At 38.8% G+C, this 19,314-nt stretch overlaps 2 protein-coding genes across 3 annotated transcripts in view; both read right to left on the bottom strand.

Annotated features, from left to right (window-relative positions):
* LOC116247056 (abscisic acid and environmental stress-inducible protein-like) overlaps nt 1-19,314 on the bottom strand; it is a 60,662-nt gene that overhangs the window by 22,929 nt on the left and 18,419 nt on the right. The gene's annotated exons all lie outside the window — the stretch shown is intronic.
* Nucleotides 7,994-8,984, bottom strand: LOC116248502 (glycine-rich protein DC7.1-like). The gene is made up of 2 exons (XM_031621331.2): nt 8,825-8,984; nt 7,994-8,566 (listed from the first exon to the last, which is right to left on the bottom strand). The coding sequence occupies exons 1-2, from the start codon at nt 8,910-8,912 to the stop codon at nt 8,211-8,213; spliced, it is 444 nt and encodes a 147-aa protein (XP_031477191.1). The 5' UTR covers nt 8,913-8,984; the 3' UTR covers nt 7,994-8,210.

Below are 19,314 nucleotides of genomic sequence, written 5' to 3' on the forward strand. Positions count from 1 at the left end.
GTCGGCGAGAGAGAATAGGCGCCGTGGTGGGAGGAGGAGGAGGAGCGCGGCCACCGGGAAGGGGGTCGGCCATCGGCGAGGGGAAAAGGCGGTCGACCGTCTACGGTCTGCCATGGGCTCGTGAGCGACGGGGCGGGCCGGGCCAATTCGGGCCGAACTGAGCCGGCCCTAAAGCCCCTACTGGTTGAATGAAAGACCCTCTCTCCTACGAGGGTGAAAATGAAATCCAAAAAATTGTTCTTTCGGTAAAAAGATTGGTACATGTCTCAGAAAAAAAAAAGATCAAAATCTATCTTCACCATAGGTTCTCGTCAGTAAAAGTAGGGCTGTGCATCGGGTCGGGCCGCCGACTGGCCAGGCCGCCGCCGGGCCGGCTCGATATGGGCCGGGAAAATCCCGGCCGGCCCGTTTAGGCCCGATAAATTAAAATATATATATATATATATTTTAATTTTTTTGTTTTAATAATATTTTTTATTCTTAATAAATACATTTTATATTAAAAAAATGTTATTTTATAATTAAAAAAAACTTTTTAATTTAAATGGGCCGGTCCCGGAACGAGAACCGAGCCGGGCCTGGCCTGGCTGGGCTGACCGGCCCGACGGGCCGGACCGAGCCGGCCGATACCCACCCTTAGGGCCCGTTTGATGGGCGGGTGAAATTTAACGCGGTAAGTTTATCATGGTAAATTTTTCTAGAAAAATTTAGTGGATAAAATTTCACCCTCTTCCAAAATGAGGCCCTGTTTGATTGTCGGGTGAAATTTAATGTGGTAAAATTTTACCTTGTTTGATGAACATGAAGAATTTAACGTGGTAATCTCCTCCCCAATCTGACGTTGAAAGGAGTAGGAATGTGATCTTCCAAAACAATAAAAGATCACCACTCAAATAAATGCCACAAAAGCTTGTGTCAAGAAGCCGAAACATCTAATGAAAAAGATCATCACCTCATCACCGATTCTTATATGTACAGATTACCCAAGCACACCACCAAACGAGAAAGATCATCACCTCATGGAACCACCACCAAGCCAAAACCAATAAACAGAAAATGGACTGCAGAACCCATATTATTTCTTCATGAATCATCCCAAAACAAATCACCATACAGCCAGTTCATTAAGAGACGGCCATTCACACGATATATATAACAAAAAGCAAAAAGAAATATCCAGCAACACATTACAACAGAAAGCACCTTCTTGAGAGCATCTACAACTGCAAAAGTTATATATTTCCCAAAAACATTAAACAAAAATTGTTGATGAAATGAACTTTAAAAGGATAACAAAGTTTTATCCACAAAAGTACATCTCCACAAAAGTTACACGAGTACGAATCCATAAAAAGGTGTATTTTCTACTAAAAACAAAAAAAAAAGTTTAATGAGTACATATCCAACAAAGAAAACATGTAATCACAAAACAAGTAATCCAACATTTGTGGCTGCACTTCCGTTTTTCAAACTTCGTGTCTTCTATATCTTGCTTTGCGATGACATCTTCAATGAGTGGAGACATGCGTACTTGCACACCATACTTGTTCTGGACATACTGATGCATGTGATTTTCTGCTACTTCTAATGAATCAAACGATGTGAAGATGGCACCCTTGTACCGATAGACTAATGATTGGCACCGCTCCCAGCTGTCATATATGCCTCGCTCACGCCCTTCGAAAACCACATAGTACTTTTGGCGGGGCATCATCTTCGTTGTCCTGTTGAAAAGAAAACAAATGTCAAACAATCAAACTCAAGAAGTTGTCAACATTTATAAACAAACTTACTATTCAATTGATAATCTGTTAACATTTGAGATGATATAGCTGCTCTCAAAGCATTGTTGCTTCCTCGTTGATGTGTTTGGCTTGCAATTTCAGGTTCGCTTAAGACGAAGTTATCAGTCGAAGGTGCATCTTCATCATCAAATTGCTCGGCATTTGGATTGTGTTCAATTATGAAGTTGTGCAGTACACATGTAGCAAGAACAATTTGAGCTTATTTTTGGAAAGGATACTGAACTTGCATTTTCAATATTGGAAAACAACCTTTCAACATGCCGGAAGTTCTTTCTACTGTATTTCGGAATGATGAATGCCTATGGTTGAATAATTTTTGTTCTGTACGTGAGCGTGCTCCCCGAGTGTTAAACTCAGACATATGATAAGGATGTCCTCGATAAGGTGTAAGCAAACTAACAATGTTTGGACACCCCCCATCAGCCAGATAAAATTTGCCTACAATTGAACACAATTTATTTATATATTGATACATGCTTCTTAATAAAAGACTGAACTGGTTGGTGGAACTACGTACCTTCTGGGACAACAAATGGGTCTGTTTCATGATGTAGTGTATTGTACAATACTCTTGAGTCTGTTGCACTTCATTCCCATCCAACCAAAACGTAGTGGAATCTAGTATCTAGGCCGATTACAGCCATGACGTTTTGAGAAACGAAACCTTTTCTATTGCGAAACCTTGCTTGATCTGAAAAAGGGATTCAAGCAGGTATGTGTGCCATCGATTGCTCCTAAACAATTCTATATGACAAAGCAACTAGTTAGTCATGTTGTAGTTTGTCATGTTGTATGTGTCATGTTGAGTTCAAGATGATGAAATTACCTCAAAATATGAAAAGAATCGTTTAGAATGTCGAATATGTGCTCGCATCATCTCATCATTGGGCCGGCGAACGTAATCCTTACCCAGTATACATATCGCTCGTAGCACTAGGCTAACATATTTACTTATTGTTTGTCCGGAATGTTGAAACGTATTTTGAAAAGCACGATTCCGTTCATTATGTACAATTGTCAAAATCAATATAACTACTTGTTCTTCTACGGTAATGTCACGAGCATCCTCCAACAAATTTCTGTCCCTTAGAATGTTACACAGTCTCATATATATATGCCCTTCCATACAGAGGAAGTCCAAACAATTTCTATGATGACCGCGAAGCATTAGTTGCACAAAAGATGTACCAGCATCTCGAAATGGATGAACAATTTCTAGGTCTCATATATATATGCCCTTCCATACGGAGTAAGTCCATACTTTTGGCCCTCTGTACTTTTTCCTATTCGGATATTTCTGAAAAAATTCATGTGTTCAAATATTGCATAAGCAAATACATGTGAGACAAAACCTAACAATATTAATTTTATAATTTAGCTCAATGTAGTCGTTCCATACTTGGGGGTCTACCTAAATGCATTTGTTAATTGGGTCGTAGCCAAACCCACTTATGTTCAACATTTCCTTCATCACTGTCAAGTTGGGTTTGGAATACTTCAATTTGTTTTTTATTTTGTCTTTCGTGAATTCTGGACCGAATCTATCCATCATTCCTTTTTCAATAGCTGTGTATGCTTTGGGCTTAAAACTTCCGCCGGATTTCATGCCAGGGATGCGTGATTGCTCCACAAGAAGCTGGACTAAGTAATCCATTTGTGGTTCAGTCCACGTAAGATTTTCTCTTGAAGGACCGCTGTCTTCCATATTAACGTTTTGTATAATAATTCTTCACAGTAACAGTAATATAAATCTAGCATGAACAACAGTTGGAAACATGTAAGTGCATCATGCCTCTTCAGCCAAGGCATGTGCATTGTCACGACAAAAAGAACTGGAGGAGGCTATGGAGATCAGTTATGCAAAACATATTGTACTATGTTTTATACTCTTCTATGATAAACCCATGTGCAACATATAAAAACTGAAAAGTAACTGGAATATTATAAACTTCCAACAACATTAAGGGGCGCCTAGGCTAGGAACCTTCCGAGAAAAAAAAAACCAACAGTTCAAAAAAGCAAAGAGGAAACATAGCTCGATGTCAGAGAAAAAAAAAAAAGATAACCAATGCTACACCTTTTTCTTTCCAAGAGAAACTAGTGAAGTTTAACAAGGGTGTGGAGGAATTAACTCGACAAAATGAAGAAGTGCTGGGACATGTGCATATGTTTATAACTTCATACTTTATATAAAGTATAAACATATACATGTGTGTGCTTGGGATGCTAAAATATGAGAACAATAGAATGTCTCATTAGCACTATCATGTTAGCACTATCATGAGCCTTCTTATCAAAGATCATTTTTTGACAAGCTCGCTGAGAACCATTGATGGCTGTCTTTTTCCACTTATTCAAGTCATTGATGTATCTGATGGGCTTACTTGTCTCATTTAATAATGTAATTCATTGAGCTTGCACTACAATATATTCAGGATGGGGAGAACGAGGACACCATTTGGCCTGTTTGCTAAGACTAACTATAATTTGACAAAACAAGTTGTTCGTACATGACATTCCCTGTGAAACCCTTCATTTTGCTTGAGCAAAAAAAGGGTAGTCCATATGAACTGTGCTGATTATGGAACTTATGAGTCATGATATTAGCTGAAAGCCTGAAACATAAATCAGATTTCTCAAAAACAGAAATCAATCCTCCCACATCAAAGATTTTAGAAAGCTTTCCATCACCAAATTAAATGTTCATCGTCATCATAAAATGGCATGTCTATTTCATAGGAAAACTGAAAAATTACGAACTGACTGTAATGAGTTACAAACAAACTGTAAATAGACAACTAAATATATTGTAATAAAAAAATTTACAAGTTACGGACAGAGTTACAGACCATATAATGAAACAGAATTTATATAAGCATTATGACAGTGTGAAATTATGTGCCGAAACAGGCTTACAAAATTTATACAAGTTTTCGAGCGCTGCGGAAAATTATGTGCCGAAACATATATTTCGAGTGGGTGAAATTTCACCCGCTCGAAAGTCCGAGCTCCGAGCTCGGACTTTCAAGCGGGTGGAATTCCACCCGCTCCCTTTTCGGTTAAACGGGTGGAATTTCACCCCGTTTGATGGGTTTTCAATCGGGCGGGTGAAATTTCACCCGCCCGTACAAATTCTTCCTCCCCCACCCACTTTCACCCCCCCATCAAACGGGCCCTTAAGTAAAAGTGAGGACTTCCGTATGCAACTGAAATATTTCAAAGAAACAACCGAGAAGGTGCTAGAGCTTATTAAAGAGTTAGGTACTGGAATCCACCGATATTTTTTCGATTTCTTGTCTTTGTCATTATTTTATAATATAAACAATGCATTTGACAGGACACTTCATAATGTGGTCAATAAGAAGGCTGATGTTGATTGGGATATTAATTGCATGATTGTCAAGTCTATTGAACTTAAAAAGGAGATTATATCTAAAAATCAGCTCTTAATTCTTTTAAGAAGTTGAAGGTATCATTATTTTTTCATATGATATGAGAAATTATCATATAAATTAAAGGATACGATGCGCTCAAGTGAGACAGCAAGATAGTATAATGAACAGTAAGAATGTGTTGGACTAATCCTAGTTGGTGTTTATGGAAAGTAAACAACGGCTGCGTGCACAATCAATATGACCATGGAAGTCTACCTTGGCAGACACCCGGGCACATCATTTATGAGCAAAAAAATGTGACAAAGATGTACATTCAAGCCCACCATATATTTTTGGCTATAAACCAGGAACGCCACCTACGTTACTGAAATTCTGAGTCAGATGGCAGACATGTGTTTGCAGTACCCCTTAACTTAGTGAAAAATTCAATTTAAGCAACTAACTGGTTTTACAGTATCTCTTAACTTTGGTAAAAGTTCAATTTAAACGACTAACTGTTGCTCAGCTTCAGCAAGCAGGAACCAAAGCACCCCTGCATTCTTCTTGCACGTACATTGGTCTAGATTTACATCAATATAAGGCAATAAGATCTCCACATGCTTCAACTTGCACATAAGGACCCACTCCTTTTAAAATTACAAGAACATAGCCCCCGCATGTCAAAGGAATATGTGCCACATAACATGTTCCAGCCTATCCATTTGAGCCAACTGCTGCTCAACTTGAAAAGAGAAATTAATTGAGAATTGTGAGTTCCGTAATTTAGCCAATAAATTAGGCCTATAAATGGAAATTTGATTATATATGTTTCTATCTATAGATAACAAGACTCAGTTGCGCGCACGACTCCTATGCACACAATGCATTTTTGGAGCATATTTTTCCATTTAAATAAAAAAATGGATATTTTGTAGGAGGGGACCATGCACACTCCTATAGTTTCAAAGCCCTCTGCACCATATAACCAAAGATTTTTCTTCTTTCATATTAGTTCATCTTATGAATGGAGTGCGAAAATATGAGCTTAATCGAGCTCGAATCGAGTAGAGAGGTCAAGTTAATGAAATCGAACTCGACTTGAGCTCAAGTCGAGTTCGAATTTCTTTCAAGACACTCCAGCCAAGTTCGAGTTTCTTTCAAGACACTCGAGCCAAGTTCAAGCTGGCTCACCTCCCCCCGAACTCACTCATGAACAGCCATAAGATTCACTTGAGTGGTTTGTGATATATTTAATGCTTCAATTGTAAATGAATGTCATCCTATATTTCCAGCAATGCTGATCATATTCCAACTTTATTATAGTTTTTTATTAGGGTTTGAGCCCCTGGAAATAATTCACAAAAATTACAAAACGTTGTCCCCTAAAATTCCAATCTTCTGCAAAGACGCCAAGGAAGTCTGTAATAGTGCTACCCAACCCCTCTTATAATGTTCAAAAATTCTAATTTAGCCACAGAACATTCTTGAAAATTATAATTCAGCTCAGATAAAAAGTTTGAAAATATAGTTCCGTCTTCCAACAATAAATGTCTGGCTTTGTTTCTGGTCTCTGGTCTCGAGCCAATGGCCATATGATGTAAAGGTCATTTTTATGCTAAAGGCAAGCGAAGAATATTTAGAAGTTTGTGAAGATGTCCAAGCCTACTTTAAATGACATTTTACCGGTGCCTTGTACCGGATATTGACGGATAGCTAAAACTTGAAGAAATTTGTTGCTTAAAAATAGCCAGTAGCAACGTTTTACAATGGCACAACAGTTTTTGGGTGGCTTTAACCATGATTTATGGTTCTTTTAGTGATGAATTTTAAAAGTTCAGTTACCTGGATACTTTCAAACACATGCAGCAATAACTTGTGTGTGTGCATATATATATATATATATATATATATATATATGTATATATATATACATAAAATCAGGGATAATCTTCCATAGAACGGATTAGTTCTTAGGGATCAAGGTAATTGAATCAGTTGATAATGTACTGTCAGAAACACAGCTTTTTTGGCGATCCTTTCCTTCCGTCGATAAAAGCCTGCTTTACTATCATGTTGTCGATCTCGTCAATGAAATCAAACTTTTCCTAAGAGTTTACATTCTAAAATTGGATTTTTGTGTAGTGTTGGCATGAGCTTGTATCAGTTTTATATCAAGGCTCGTAAGGAAAGCAGGAAAAATAAGGTTTAGTATGGCTAGACTAGAAGAAATACAAGCTATGTGCAACAGGACGAACAAGAGCAAGAGAGGGAGAGCAGTGAATACTGGTGGGAACCATGACGTGCACAAGTTGATTTGAATATCATGCTTTCTCTATCTTAATTTACTAAATATTATCATATGCTTTTATTGTCTCTTAGCATAATTGAGCTGAGCCGAACCTGATTATGTGCGTCATACTGGATGCAATTTTTGTATGTCAGCATAGTTAATGACTTCCCTTAATTCACACTAAAAAAACTTTTTGTAAAAATAAAAAAAAAAAAAAACTTTTTTTCTCAAGTTTTTAGAAAGATGTCCAAAGTTGTGTTGTTAAAACCGATTTGTGGATCGAATCGGTGAGTCTGCTGATCAAATAAATGAAAAATGTTCACATCGATTGAATACGAAAATTTTAAAATATATGAAGAAAATGTGAAACTTAACATGCGGCAGTGGGTCACGAAACCTAATCGTTTTGCCATCGATTCCATTCGAATTAACTCATCGATCTACGCGAATTCAGGTGGATTCTAAGAACACTGTTTCAAACTCATCGCATAGAATTAACCAAGATTTGCTAGACTCGAGCTCACTGATGCACATCGATCCATCATTTTCATTAGAAGATAGCAAACGAAGAAGACACATCACGACTACGAGTTTACAAGTCGCCGTTACAAACCCAAGTGCATGCTTTTATTCTAGGCACCAACTGGTTATGGTTGGCAGATGAAGATGCACTACTGCATAACTACAGAGAAGGAGCCATGGAGGTCGCCGAGCAAAGCGATCGACAGGCTCTCAGCCTAGCTAGTTCCCTGCCTGCACAAACTCAGCATACTCCTGGGCCGAGCAGCACCTGAACCCGCAGTAGTGGTGGCAGTAAGGTGGACGCCTGTAAGGGGGGATTCCAGGTCTGTAGGGTCCATAATGCTTGTCAGCATTCAAGTCGCCGGCGTCAGCTGCCTGAAAGAGGGCAGCAAACTCTTCGGCAGAGCAGCACCTGCCATGACAGTAGAATCGGCAGTACGGCGGGCCACGGCCATATGGGCCACCGCCGTATGGGCCACCGCCATGGTATGGGCCCGGACCATATGGGCCACCGCGAGGGTCTTGGCCCGGACCATATGGGTATTTGGCATCTTCTACATTGGCATCCTTGTTATCTGCAGCCAGAAGAGAGAGTTACAGATGATCACTAGTTTCTTCCACATAAAGCCGAAAAGAAAGAATCTGCAACTACTGTTAGTGAATATATGCCCAAGAAAGAGAAGCTTGCATGGATTATATGGATATAAGGTCGTAAATTAGATGCAGATGCATGTCTTGATGCATCCATGATTGCAAAGAATCCTCCTCAACTGGTCACTAGCAACGGGAGCAGGTGGATCAGAGAGGAGTTAGTTTCAGAGGTAAAAGCTCACCTGGTTTCTCTTCCAAGTCTGCAGCAAAGATTTGGGAGAAGAGCAGGAAAGCAAATACGAGGGGGAGGGCAAGCTTGCTCCGTGCCATGCTTAACTGGTATGACTAGCTAGCTAGAGAAGGAGGAGGGAACTGGGTATGAGTTCCATGCTCACACTTCTGTCCTATTTATAGAGTTTCAGTTGGATACTTGGGTAGAGAGAGAGAGAGAGAGAGAGAGAGAGAAAGTACTCCCTGATTAACAGTGACAGTGGGTAGATGGGACCATTGAATATCTCTTAATGGTCTTATCTAACCAATGTGCTTCACTGGTTTTTCTGGCTGGCCTTGCAGAAACTAAGGGTGATGTGTTGGTTGGTATTGTTCTATTTATATATTTCTATCTCTCTCTCTCTCTCTACCTCTCGTCGGTAAGGCTTTATTAATGTATATATTACTCCATGTCTGCCAAATAAATTTTATATTATATAATTGACATGAAATTCAAACACATGAACTTTGAAGCTTATCACTATTACTCATCATTCATCATGGCAGCTAAAATCTGTTGGGCCGGACTTCAACGTTTAATATTCCAAGTTCTTTCATTTACAAGTAAGGATTGGCTACTTGGCTCTATTTGAATGAAGAAGGAGAAAAGTAAACCAAGTTTTGCTCGAAGCGTCGACATGAAAACCAAACCCGCAAAACCCGTTTCTCTTTTCTCTTCTCTCATCCCTAACCCATAGCAGTCAGTGATGGCACTGACATGCAGATCCATCCCAGTGGTAAAAGCCTGGTGTTTTCGGCCGACGTCTGATGTGGGCGCTCTGTACTTTTAAGTCATCATAATGTCATTTGTTATTTTTTCAATAAAACTTCTGATCGGTAGGTGTGGGCGGTGGCCCACACTAGCCCCATATATATCTATGTAAAGCTGGTTATATGCACTGTCTATTGTATAAAAAATTATGTACCAGGCATATGTGGCCCCTGCTGCCCGTAGCCCTGTCCTTCTATATGAGACTCATGGCTGTGGTGATATCGATCACCTCCATGCTGTATATTTTAGTAGGTTTCTAGTTACTTTAGTCTAGCAAAGTTACCTTAATTAATTGCAGCTTATTTTGCAGTAATTAGCTTCTATCTTATGATCTCTCTACAATATATATTATGAGGCTATAAAAATCTGGCGATGTTGGGAGGAGGTTCATTCACGTGAACATAACTCTACAAAAGCCTGCATTAAAGCTCTTCACGTTGAGAGGATTAAGATTTGAGTTTATTTTCCAGAATAAGAAAAGAGTGAGCAAGAAAAAGAAAGGTAGCGAGGAATTTTATGCATCGAGGGGTTTGCCAATTTGGAATATTTTCATGAAATTTGTTAAATGTCCATGTGCGGGCACTCTCTATTGGGTGAGGCGCTAGGCTGACTATATGGTGTTACGGTATATATAAACAAGATAAAGCCCACACTTACAAGATAAGTGTGGGCAATTGCCCACATCAGCCCAACAAAACAAAAATCTTATTGTAGCATATCAAGATCACATTATCGTGACTCAAAAATTACATGCTATCGGCAGTGTAGCCAACTCAAGTGCCCCGGCTGAGGTGAAGTCTATAATATATAATATAGACTCAATTTGCTGTCAAAACCCTATGGGCTTCTTTTTTTATCGTTCCCATTTCTAAATTTCGTGACATATGCCTAACTTCCCCCGACGAATGATGTTAAGTTTCCCGTTCTAAAAAGTGAAACTGTGTTCTTATTCCTTTTCTTTTTTCATATTTTTGTCTCTTTGGGGATTTCCACAAACACTCCAAAGTATCATTTCTAGTTAAGGGGCAGTTTAAGTTTACATTTCAAACTTTAAAGGGCATACTTACGTGAAAAGGTGAAAATTTTGTAGGGTGGGCGCAGTTCCGCCACTGTTCTTCCCCTGTTTGACTGCAACATATGAATGACCTTGATCTCTTCCTCGGAATGCAGATCACAAGGACACATCTCGGAATGCCGATACAGATGCTTAGGGATGGTAGGTAGGTTCATAATCAATATGATCATGGCCCTTGACACTGACGATTCTACTGTGGCCACAGCTGCTGGTCAGAGTCAGAGTTTACTGCCTGCTCCCAGGCTGATCTGGTTGACGACATGAATGTATTCATGAAAAGGGTTATGGATATAAATATGCGCCGGGCTGTATATTGCGTCGAGAGGCCCAGATACCGATACAGGCTGCCGTTACTACTGCGGCCATCGTTGCTGCTCAGCAGAGGACTATGTGTGAGTTTGTAGAGGAGATGAGAATGGGGAATGTCTCTAATTTGCAGCTGTTTCTGTAACCAATGTGCATGAGACAAAATTTCTAATTTGTAGCTGTTTATGCAACCAATGTGCATGTCGATTACCATATGGATGTTGGCTGCGCTTAAGTAAGTGAATGCAGTTATGATCTGGCTTGAGTCCATATAAGATCAGAGGTTGCATTAAAAGGTGTGTTTTCTAAGATTCTCAATTTAAATTGATGATGTCAGTAATATGGATCTTAAAATCTAGGTTAGATGTTAAAAACTATAGACTTAAGGTTGGGTTGGAGGCCGGGGGATTGACATTAAATCCATGGAACCGAAATCCCAGTTATCTTATACCATCATAGTGAAGCAAACACAACCTTGAAAGTCTTTTCCTTGGGTGGGTATTGATTTGGCTAATCTTGATATGCATTTGCACAAGTATTTTAAGAAATATGCCATTTGTTGGTAAAATAATATCCATTGCTAATCCCGTTTGAATATTTGTTGAAAAACATAAAGCAATAAGAGAAAAGAACTTAGGAGATTAACGTGGAGCATATTTTCTTTACCCACGGCAGGCCATCGGCCTTAACATTGACAAAGTATGCCAATCCCTTATATAGGCATTACAGATGAGATAACTCTTTATTTGGAGCTATTACAAGATATTCATTATCAACAAAACCGTTCCTTGATTTTTGCTGTAACTGTTTCCATAATCCATCACCTTGATTTTTGCCATGATCCTTTCCAAACAATCCTTACCATGATGCTGACATCCTTATCATATGTGTCTGCTGTTAACCATCTTTCTTTTCAATATTGAATGGACCCGAAGCCATGTAAAAAACATGGCTCGTGGCATCGAAGGAGGTCTTTAATTAGAAAAACTGGTTTTTTGTCTGCTTAGTTGATGACAACCAGATTTTCAAGTTCTAAAGAAACGAGAGAAGCATTGGCCCCAATAAAAAGCATTTTAATGAGTTTGTTTTACTCTTAGTTTGCTGCTATGTTCCAGCCATAAGTTTGATGGAAAACGAGTGACCAACGAGGCGATGTCGATGCTCTAGGGGGCAACGAGTTCCACTCGGACCCTCCATGACATGAGTCCCCTGGCTCACCTTAAGGTTAAGGATGTTAAAAGATTACGATTTGAACTGAATATATTCTTTACGGCTTTGACTGTGTTTATTTTACTCTTGTTTTGCAGAAGTTTGACTGGATATGCTTTATCCTTTTCCCTTGATTAAAATTGTGTCGACTGCAAGACTGTAAGCAAAACTGCGTGTCTGCAATCTCGTTCTCTCGATGATCTTGAGTTCCACAATCGCAATCATATAAATGAATGTAGAATGTCAAAATATGTAGGATTAAACAGAATAAATATCTGAAAGTTCCAAATGCTGCAGATTTTCGTAAGAGCCTTAAGAACAGGAATAACACTTTTGGTTCACAAAAATCTTCTCTAGACATCAATTTTATTGATTTGCATCACTTTATTTCTCTCTCCCTCTCATATATATATATATATATATATATAGAGTGAGGTTAGGTAGAAGCTGACAGACGGCCTGAGCAACGATCACGTGGAAAGGAGAAGCTTGTCGGCGCATTGCACCGACTAGAGAAATTTTTTCGTTTATGGGCACACCAGTGTTGACCAATGCGTCCTTTCAATTTTAGAAAGAAATTGAAAGAACCTTCACTACTTCATACCGACTTCTGCGCACTAGGTCTTTACCGACTGACCACCCTGCGCCGCTGGTATCTATCTGGGCTGCCTCCGCTGGTATCTATCTGGTCTGGAGCTGAGTTAGGATTTTTTTTTGTTTTCTTTCTCACTCTTTTTCTCTTTCTCTCTCATAGTGAAATAGTAAAAGGAAGTTAGTCAAAGAGAGTTGGTGTAATTTCCGAATCTGAGAAAGCCGGAAAAAATTTTTGGGGGGTTATCATTCAGAGTTTTCTATTTTAAAGGAATACTATGTACACAATTGAACAAATATTTGACATTGTTAAACATTGAAGGTTTGATGTGGGCAACTGCCCATACCAGTTTACTGTAGGGGCTCATACCAGTTTACTGTAGGGGCGGAGGTAAGGAGGTAGGGCCTACATGGGCCATGGCCTCACCTCAATTTTTTTTTTTAAATTTACATATAAATTTTAGAAAATTTTACTTGAAGATTTTAAAAAATAAATATTTCGGTCACAGTCAAAATTTAAGAATTTTAATTTAACCCCCTCATAAAAAACTGCACATGTGGCTCCCCTTCTGCTTCGACTCCACTCTATCCCCTTGCATGTTTAACAAATTTATATGTAAAAATAATTAAAAACTAAAGCTTGTTTCAAAAAAATTGCAAGAAAACGGCCTTTTCAATGTTGCGAAAATAAAACTGAATACAACTTTCGAAAAATTGTCATTAGGGCCCATTCAAATTTTCATGTGTCTTCGATCTATTAATTTGACATTTTTTGTTCAATATATGTAAACAATGATTTAATCTGTTTATTTGTTTAAAAATATTTTTTTAAACATACATGTTCAAGGAACATTATATTACAGTGCTCATACTCAATTGTTGGGACAGACTTGCGGACCCAAGCTAAAATCACTAACTCTAAGTGCATGATTTTATTTAAGTGTAACTAACATATGGCAATTGACATGCACATTGGTTACAGATACAACTAAAACAAACATGTCTTAGTTCTCATCATGCACAAACTCAGCTTACATCTCAGCTGAGCAGCAGCGCCGGCCACAGTAGTAATGGCAGTATGGCGGCCTGTATCCATATATAGGCCTTCCATTCCCATAGTCTTAGTTCTCATCATGCACAAACTCAGCTTACATCTCAGCTGAGCAGCACCGCCGGCCGCAGTAGTGGCAGTATGGCGGCCTGTATCTATATATAGGCCTTCCATTCCCATAGCGCGGCGGCGTCCATATCCATATCAATACAGCTTGTTATAATCGAATTCGTTGTCAACCTGGTCTGCATGATCTTCAGTCTGGGAGTAAGCAGCAGACTCTGCCTCTGAGCGGCACCTGCGGCCACAGCAGAAGCAAGCGGCAGCGCCGGGGGAAGCCGCTGTATGGACCGCTGTCTCAATCTACTTCAGCATCACTATCCTTGAAAGCCGTGTCGTTCTTATCTGCACTTAGACGGCAAGGTCATTACTCCTTCATTTGATACAGAAAAACAGGGGAAGAATAGTTTAAGTCTTTGTCAATATGCAGAAATAGGCAAATACTGAGTGGGCTACAAGAAAATTCACGTGTTAGTAGGCTATAAAAAATAATTAATGAATGTAGACAGCATTTGTAGCTTTAAGGGGCATAGCGTAGCTGGTTGAGATAGAGGTCTGTACTAAGGCAGGTCTCTAGTTCGATTCCTGTGGGCGTTATGTTCCTGTGTCTTAAGGCGGTAGGACGCGGCAGCTGAAGGGTGCACCGTTGCTATCGCTGACACCGACGCAGCTCAGGACCCCGGGGGGCTTTCAGGCCTTTTTCGAGTGGTGGAATTAATACTCCCTTGTTCACCCGAAATGTAGACAGCATCCGTAAGTGGTTGTTAATAATATATATATATATATATATATATATATATATATATATATATATATATATATATAGTAGTATTAAGGGGCTATAAAAAAATTAATGAATGTAGACAGCATCCGTAAGTGGTTAACAACAATTATATATATATATATATATATTTATTGAAGCACGATATGGTGATATATTGACGAGTGTTGATTTGGGTTAAGTATTATTTTAAATGTGAAATTGACCGGTCATGTCCTGGTCCCCCTCTCTCTCTTTTTTTTCTTTCCACAAGAAAAGAAATTTTCGTTTGATGTGTAAGAGGACAGTTGTTGAATCTGGTCCTCCACTACTTGGCCGGCGCATAGTTTGGCATTTTTTTTATTTTCTGAAAGAAAAAATCCTCCTCATAATGTACAAAATTATCTAAACAAATTATGAAATGCATTTTTTATAGTCCATATTTTATGTTGGTAACCCAAGGATCGAAGACTATCTACATCGTTACCAAATTGGATGTATGAATCCAATTCACATAATTCTCAATTCTATAGCTTCTTTTTGTCCATAAGCTTGATGGGGAAAGATCGAGGCCGACCCATTTGTCACTATTTGGTGGTTGACACTTGCATATCAATTTATCATTGATGGACGCTCTGGCATGGACCATAGTGTTGGGTAGCTCACAAAATTAACACCTTTATTATAAACAATGTACACAATTTAGACCATTCATTTGGCAAGAGGTTCTACACCAATAATCCAAAACGCTAATAAGTGTATCTGTTTTGGAATCTAAACATGTTGATCTGCTCGACTTAATACAGGGGCATAGTCAGGAAATTTGACTGAAGTAGCACTAGTTATACACTTTTAAATTTTTAAGGGGCATCTGTATGTACTAACTAAGAAATTTCAAAATAAAAATGACCATTTTTTGTGAGTCTGTATGGGCAATTGCCCACACTATGCCCACACCTCCCTTTGCCCCTTACAATATGTTAATCATTATAAGTGAAGTCCCGGAGGCAGGGGTGGAGGGAGGGGGGGCCCGCCCAAGCCATGGCTCGGGTGAGTGCAGGAAAAAAAAATTATATTGAAAAAATCATTTCTTGTTAGTTTGGTCCGGTCCGTCGCTCCTCTTGGCCCTACCCATCGCTCCTCTTGGCCCGACCCGCGGATTGTTTGGCCCGCCCCTGAAAAAAATCCTGGCTTTGCCTCGACCCAAAAGTAGGTCATCTCTGTTCGGGTCGACGCGCCCACCCTGTCCCCTAGCAACTGGCATGACACGTGCCCTTTACTGGTAAACCAGGGGGAACATGAGAGCCAAACACGTGTTCAGCTTGAACATATTTCATATTTAGGGAAATCTACACGATATCAAAGTTTGCAACCTTCATACTAACTCGTACATCACCTCAAATCTTACATCCAATGCAATTAAATGCCACCTAAAAGTTAGGACACCTTGAACATTTAATGCTGCATCTACTGTTTGGGTTGAGTGTGCGACTAGGACTCTAGAAAAATGCGGCCAAATGAGTGTGCTAGGTGGAACCCGCAAGCACATGGACGGCCAGCTTCGTGTGCTCTAGCTCGACCCAAGTCATGGCGGACGTCGTCTTCCCAAAATCCCTTGAGAAGGCAGTGCTTCACATGGAAGGACCCAGGCCAGAAAATTTCTCTCATAAGTTAATAGTTGCAGGGCTTGAAAAAAGGATTGCTATGAATTCTTATTGATGGAAAGGGTGAGCCTAAAGTATCTGGACAGTGCTCTAGGACCTTCGGAATGAGCCTTTCGGATGTATTCTATTCCTCCATATGTCCTTCTTAAGATCTGGCTGACTCCACCATAAGCATATACAGTATGTATACTTGCTTTTAAATGTAGAAGACCTATATATATATATATATATATATATATAGACACACACACCAAATATATATATATATACACACACCAATGGTTTAATATCTTGCAATAGACTCGTAAAAGGAATACATATATGCTTACTTTGTACATCTTTCTCGATATGATGTTGAAGGCTATAAAATTATTCAAGTGTTTGAAGAGAGAGAGAGAGAGAGCATGATATTGAATAAATTAAAGAAAAACGATAAAACGCATCGCCTGAACTCCTGCAGATCATCAGTGGTTCCCACCGCTAATTAAGAAATACCGCAATTAATTGATATGTATGAAATTTTGTTATCTGGCTGGACTTAGCAGTTTTGCGATGTTACTGCCCTTTAAATTAACCCACAATTTATCAGGCAGCAACTTCAATTAGTGTGAGGTAATAAGAATATAAAAATATAATAGCAACAATTCATCAAATGAAAATCTCGGTAAAAGGCAAATCCATGCTAAGCTGTTTTTAGTTAAAAGTTAAAGTTTGTGCTCTTCAAAAATCATTTACTTCGTTTTTACAGGTTTTTTGGTAATAATAACAAATTGTTATTGTTTAGAAGCAAATTCATAAGTCCACCCTAAACTTCCAATAAAAATGTGGAACAGCAATGTTTTGTCATTGTCCTGCCAAATGACCCGTTAGTATATATGGCTGTTACCCTAAAAAGGATATTATATATATATATCTATATCTATATATATATATATCTTGTCACTCATTTATTAACTTGATATTCAAAACAGCATTAACATTTGCCTAGACATTAAGTGGCTGGTCAGCACAGGGGCATGGCAAGAAAATTTTCATGGGAAGGATCAAATTATAGTTTTAAAACTACGGTCAGGTGGAAAGGCGAAGCTTTATTGCACCGACCACAGTAATTTTTTCATTTTCCCGGCACACCAGTGTTGACCAATGCGTCCTTTCACTTTCAGAAACAAACTGAGAGTACTTTCACTACTTCATACTGTCTTCCACGCACTCCCTGCATCTTTATACCCACCAGCGCCGCTGGTATCTATGTGGGCTGCCTTTCTAGTGGCTGAGTTTGGATTTTTTTTCACATTCTCTTTCAGTGAACGAGAGTTGGTGTAATCTTCGACTGAGTGGCAACAGTTTTCTATTTTCGAAGGAGCACAGTGTATATAAATGAACAAACATTTAAAATTGTTAACATAAAAGCAAAGAAACATTAAAAGGGTTGATGCATTTGGCTCTGCTCGAATCCATCCCATCCTCCTGCGTGTTTAACACAATTATACGTAAACACAAGACTTTTAAAACTAAAACTTGTTTCAGAAAATTCAACTAGCTGGTAAAGAAAATCGTCTTTTTCAAGGTTGGAAAAATAAAACTGACTAAAACTTTCAAAAAATTGTCACTAGGACCCATTCAATTTTGTCAAAATTTTTACAAGAGCCAAGTTGAAAATTTTTCAAAACATTTATTCATTTACTTTTTGTGTGTGTGTGTGGGGGGGGGATCTTTGTAATTTTTGGGTATATTTTTCTAATTTTTATGTGTCATCGATCTATTATCTTTTTTTGTTCAGTAATATATATTTTTATAAATGTAAACAATGATTTTTTGTGTTTGGTTAGTTAAAGTATTTTATATCCATACCCATATTAGCATTGGTGTGTACTTGATGTTTGGATTAAGACCCGCAAAAGCATACGGTTTCCAAGCCCGAGCCCAGAATGTATTTCTCCGATATGTATTCTCTCCATAATCCTTTCATATTTGTTTACTTTTGTAAATAAATATCTGTTAGCTCAAGTCTATTTGTAGGATAGACTTATTGTCCAACTTCTTAAGGGTACGCACATATTCTCTGGTTTGAAATTAAGTTTTTATGTATGACTTTGTTTCTGCATGTGTTCGGTTAGTTGAACGCGAGCTACGCTATGCGATCATATGTCAATTTCTGATGATTCGACAAACATGTCTTAGTTCTCATCCTGCACAACCTCAGCTTACATCTCAGCTAAGCAGCACCGCCGGCTGCAGTAGTAATGGCAGTATGGCGGCTTGTATTCATATATAGGGCGAAGGGAGGGGGCCGTCTAGGCCATGGCTCCACCTCGGCTAATGAAAAAAACAATTACATTGAACAAAATAAAATTTTTTAATTACACCATGTATTTTTTAGATTTGAATTCAGTTGGTCTTACCCGAAATCAGAGGTTGAACTGTCGTCTCGCTCTCGAAGAAAATCCTTGCTCTGCCCGGCCTTCCATTCCCATAGCGCGGCCAACGTCCATGTCCATATCAATACAGCTTGTTGTAATCGAAGTTGTCAACCTGATCTACTTAGACGTTCAGTCTGGGAGTAGGCAGCAAACTCTGCCTCTGAGGCATTAGAAGCGGCAGCGCCGGGGTAAGCGGCTGTATAGACCACGCCAGTACCTATATCCACCTACTTCAGCACCACTGTCCTTGACAGCCGTGCTCTTCTTATCTGCACTTACAGAACGGTTTCGACAGGGTCATTATTACTCCTTCATTTGTTGCAGAAAAACAGGGGAAGAATAGTTTAAGTCTTTGTGAAAATGCCGATCGAAGAGGCAAAATGGGTAATAAGAACAAGAGAAAAAAATGATACCGAAAATACTGAGGGGTCTATAGGAAACTTCATGTTTAGGGACTATAAAAATATTAGTGATTGTAGACTGTCTCGTTAAGTGTGTAACAATATATATATATATATATATATATATATATATATATATATATATATATATAT

Source organism: Nymphaea colorata, chromosome 2, assembly GCF_008831285.2.
Source record: "Nymphaea colorata isolate Beijing-Zhang1983 chromosome 2, ASM883128v2, whole genome shotgun sequence".
Classification (NCBI taxonomy): domain Eukaryota; kingdom Viridiplantae; phylum Streptophyta; class Magnoliopsida; order Nymphaeales; family Nymphaeaceae; genus Nymphaea; species Nymphaea colorata.

Bases quoted from the DNA above. Each gene is read 5' to 3' on its own strand.
- LOC116248502 (XM_031621331.2), bottom strand. From the start codon at position 8,912: ATGGCACGGAGCAAGCTTGCCCTCCCCCTCGTATTTGCTTTCCTGCTC. The intron at 8,567-8,824 runs GTGAGCTTTTAC...TTCTGGCTGCAG, and splicing joins AGACTTGGAAGAGAAACCAG to ATAACAAGGATGCCAATGTA.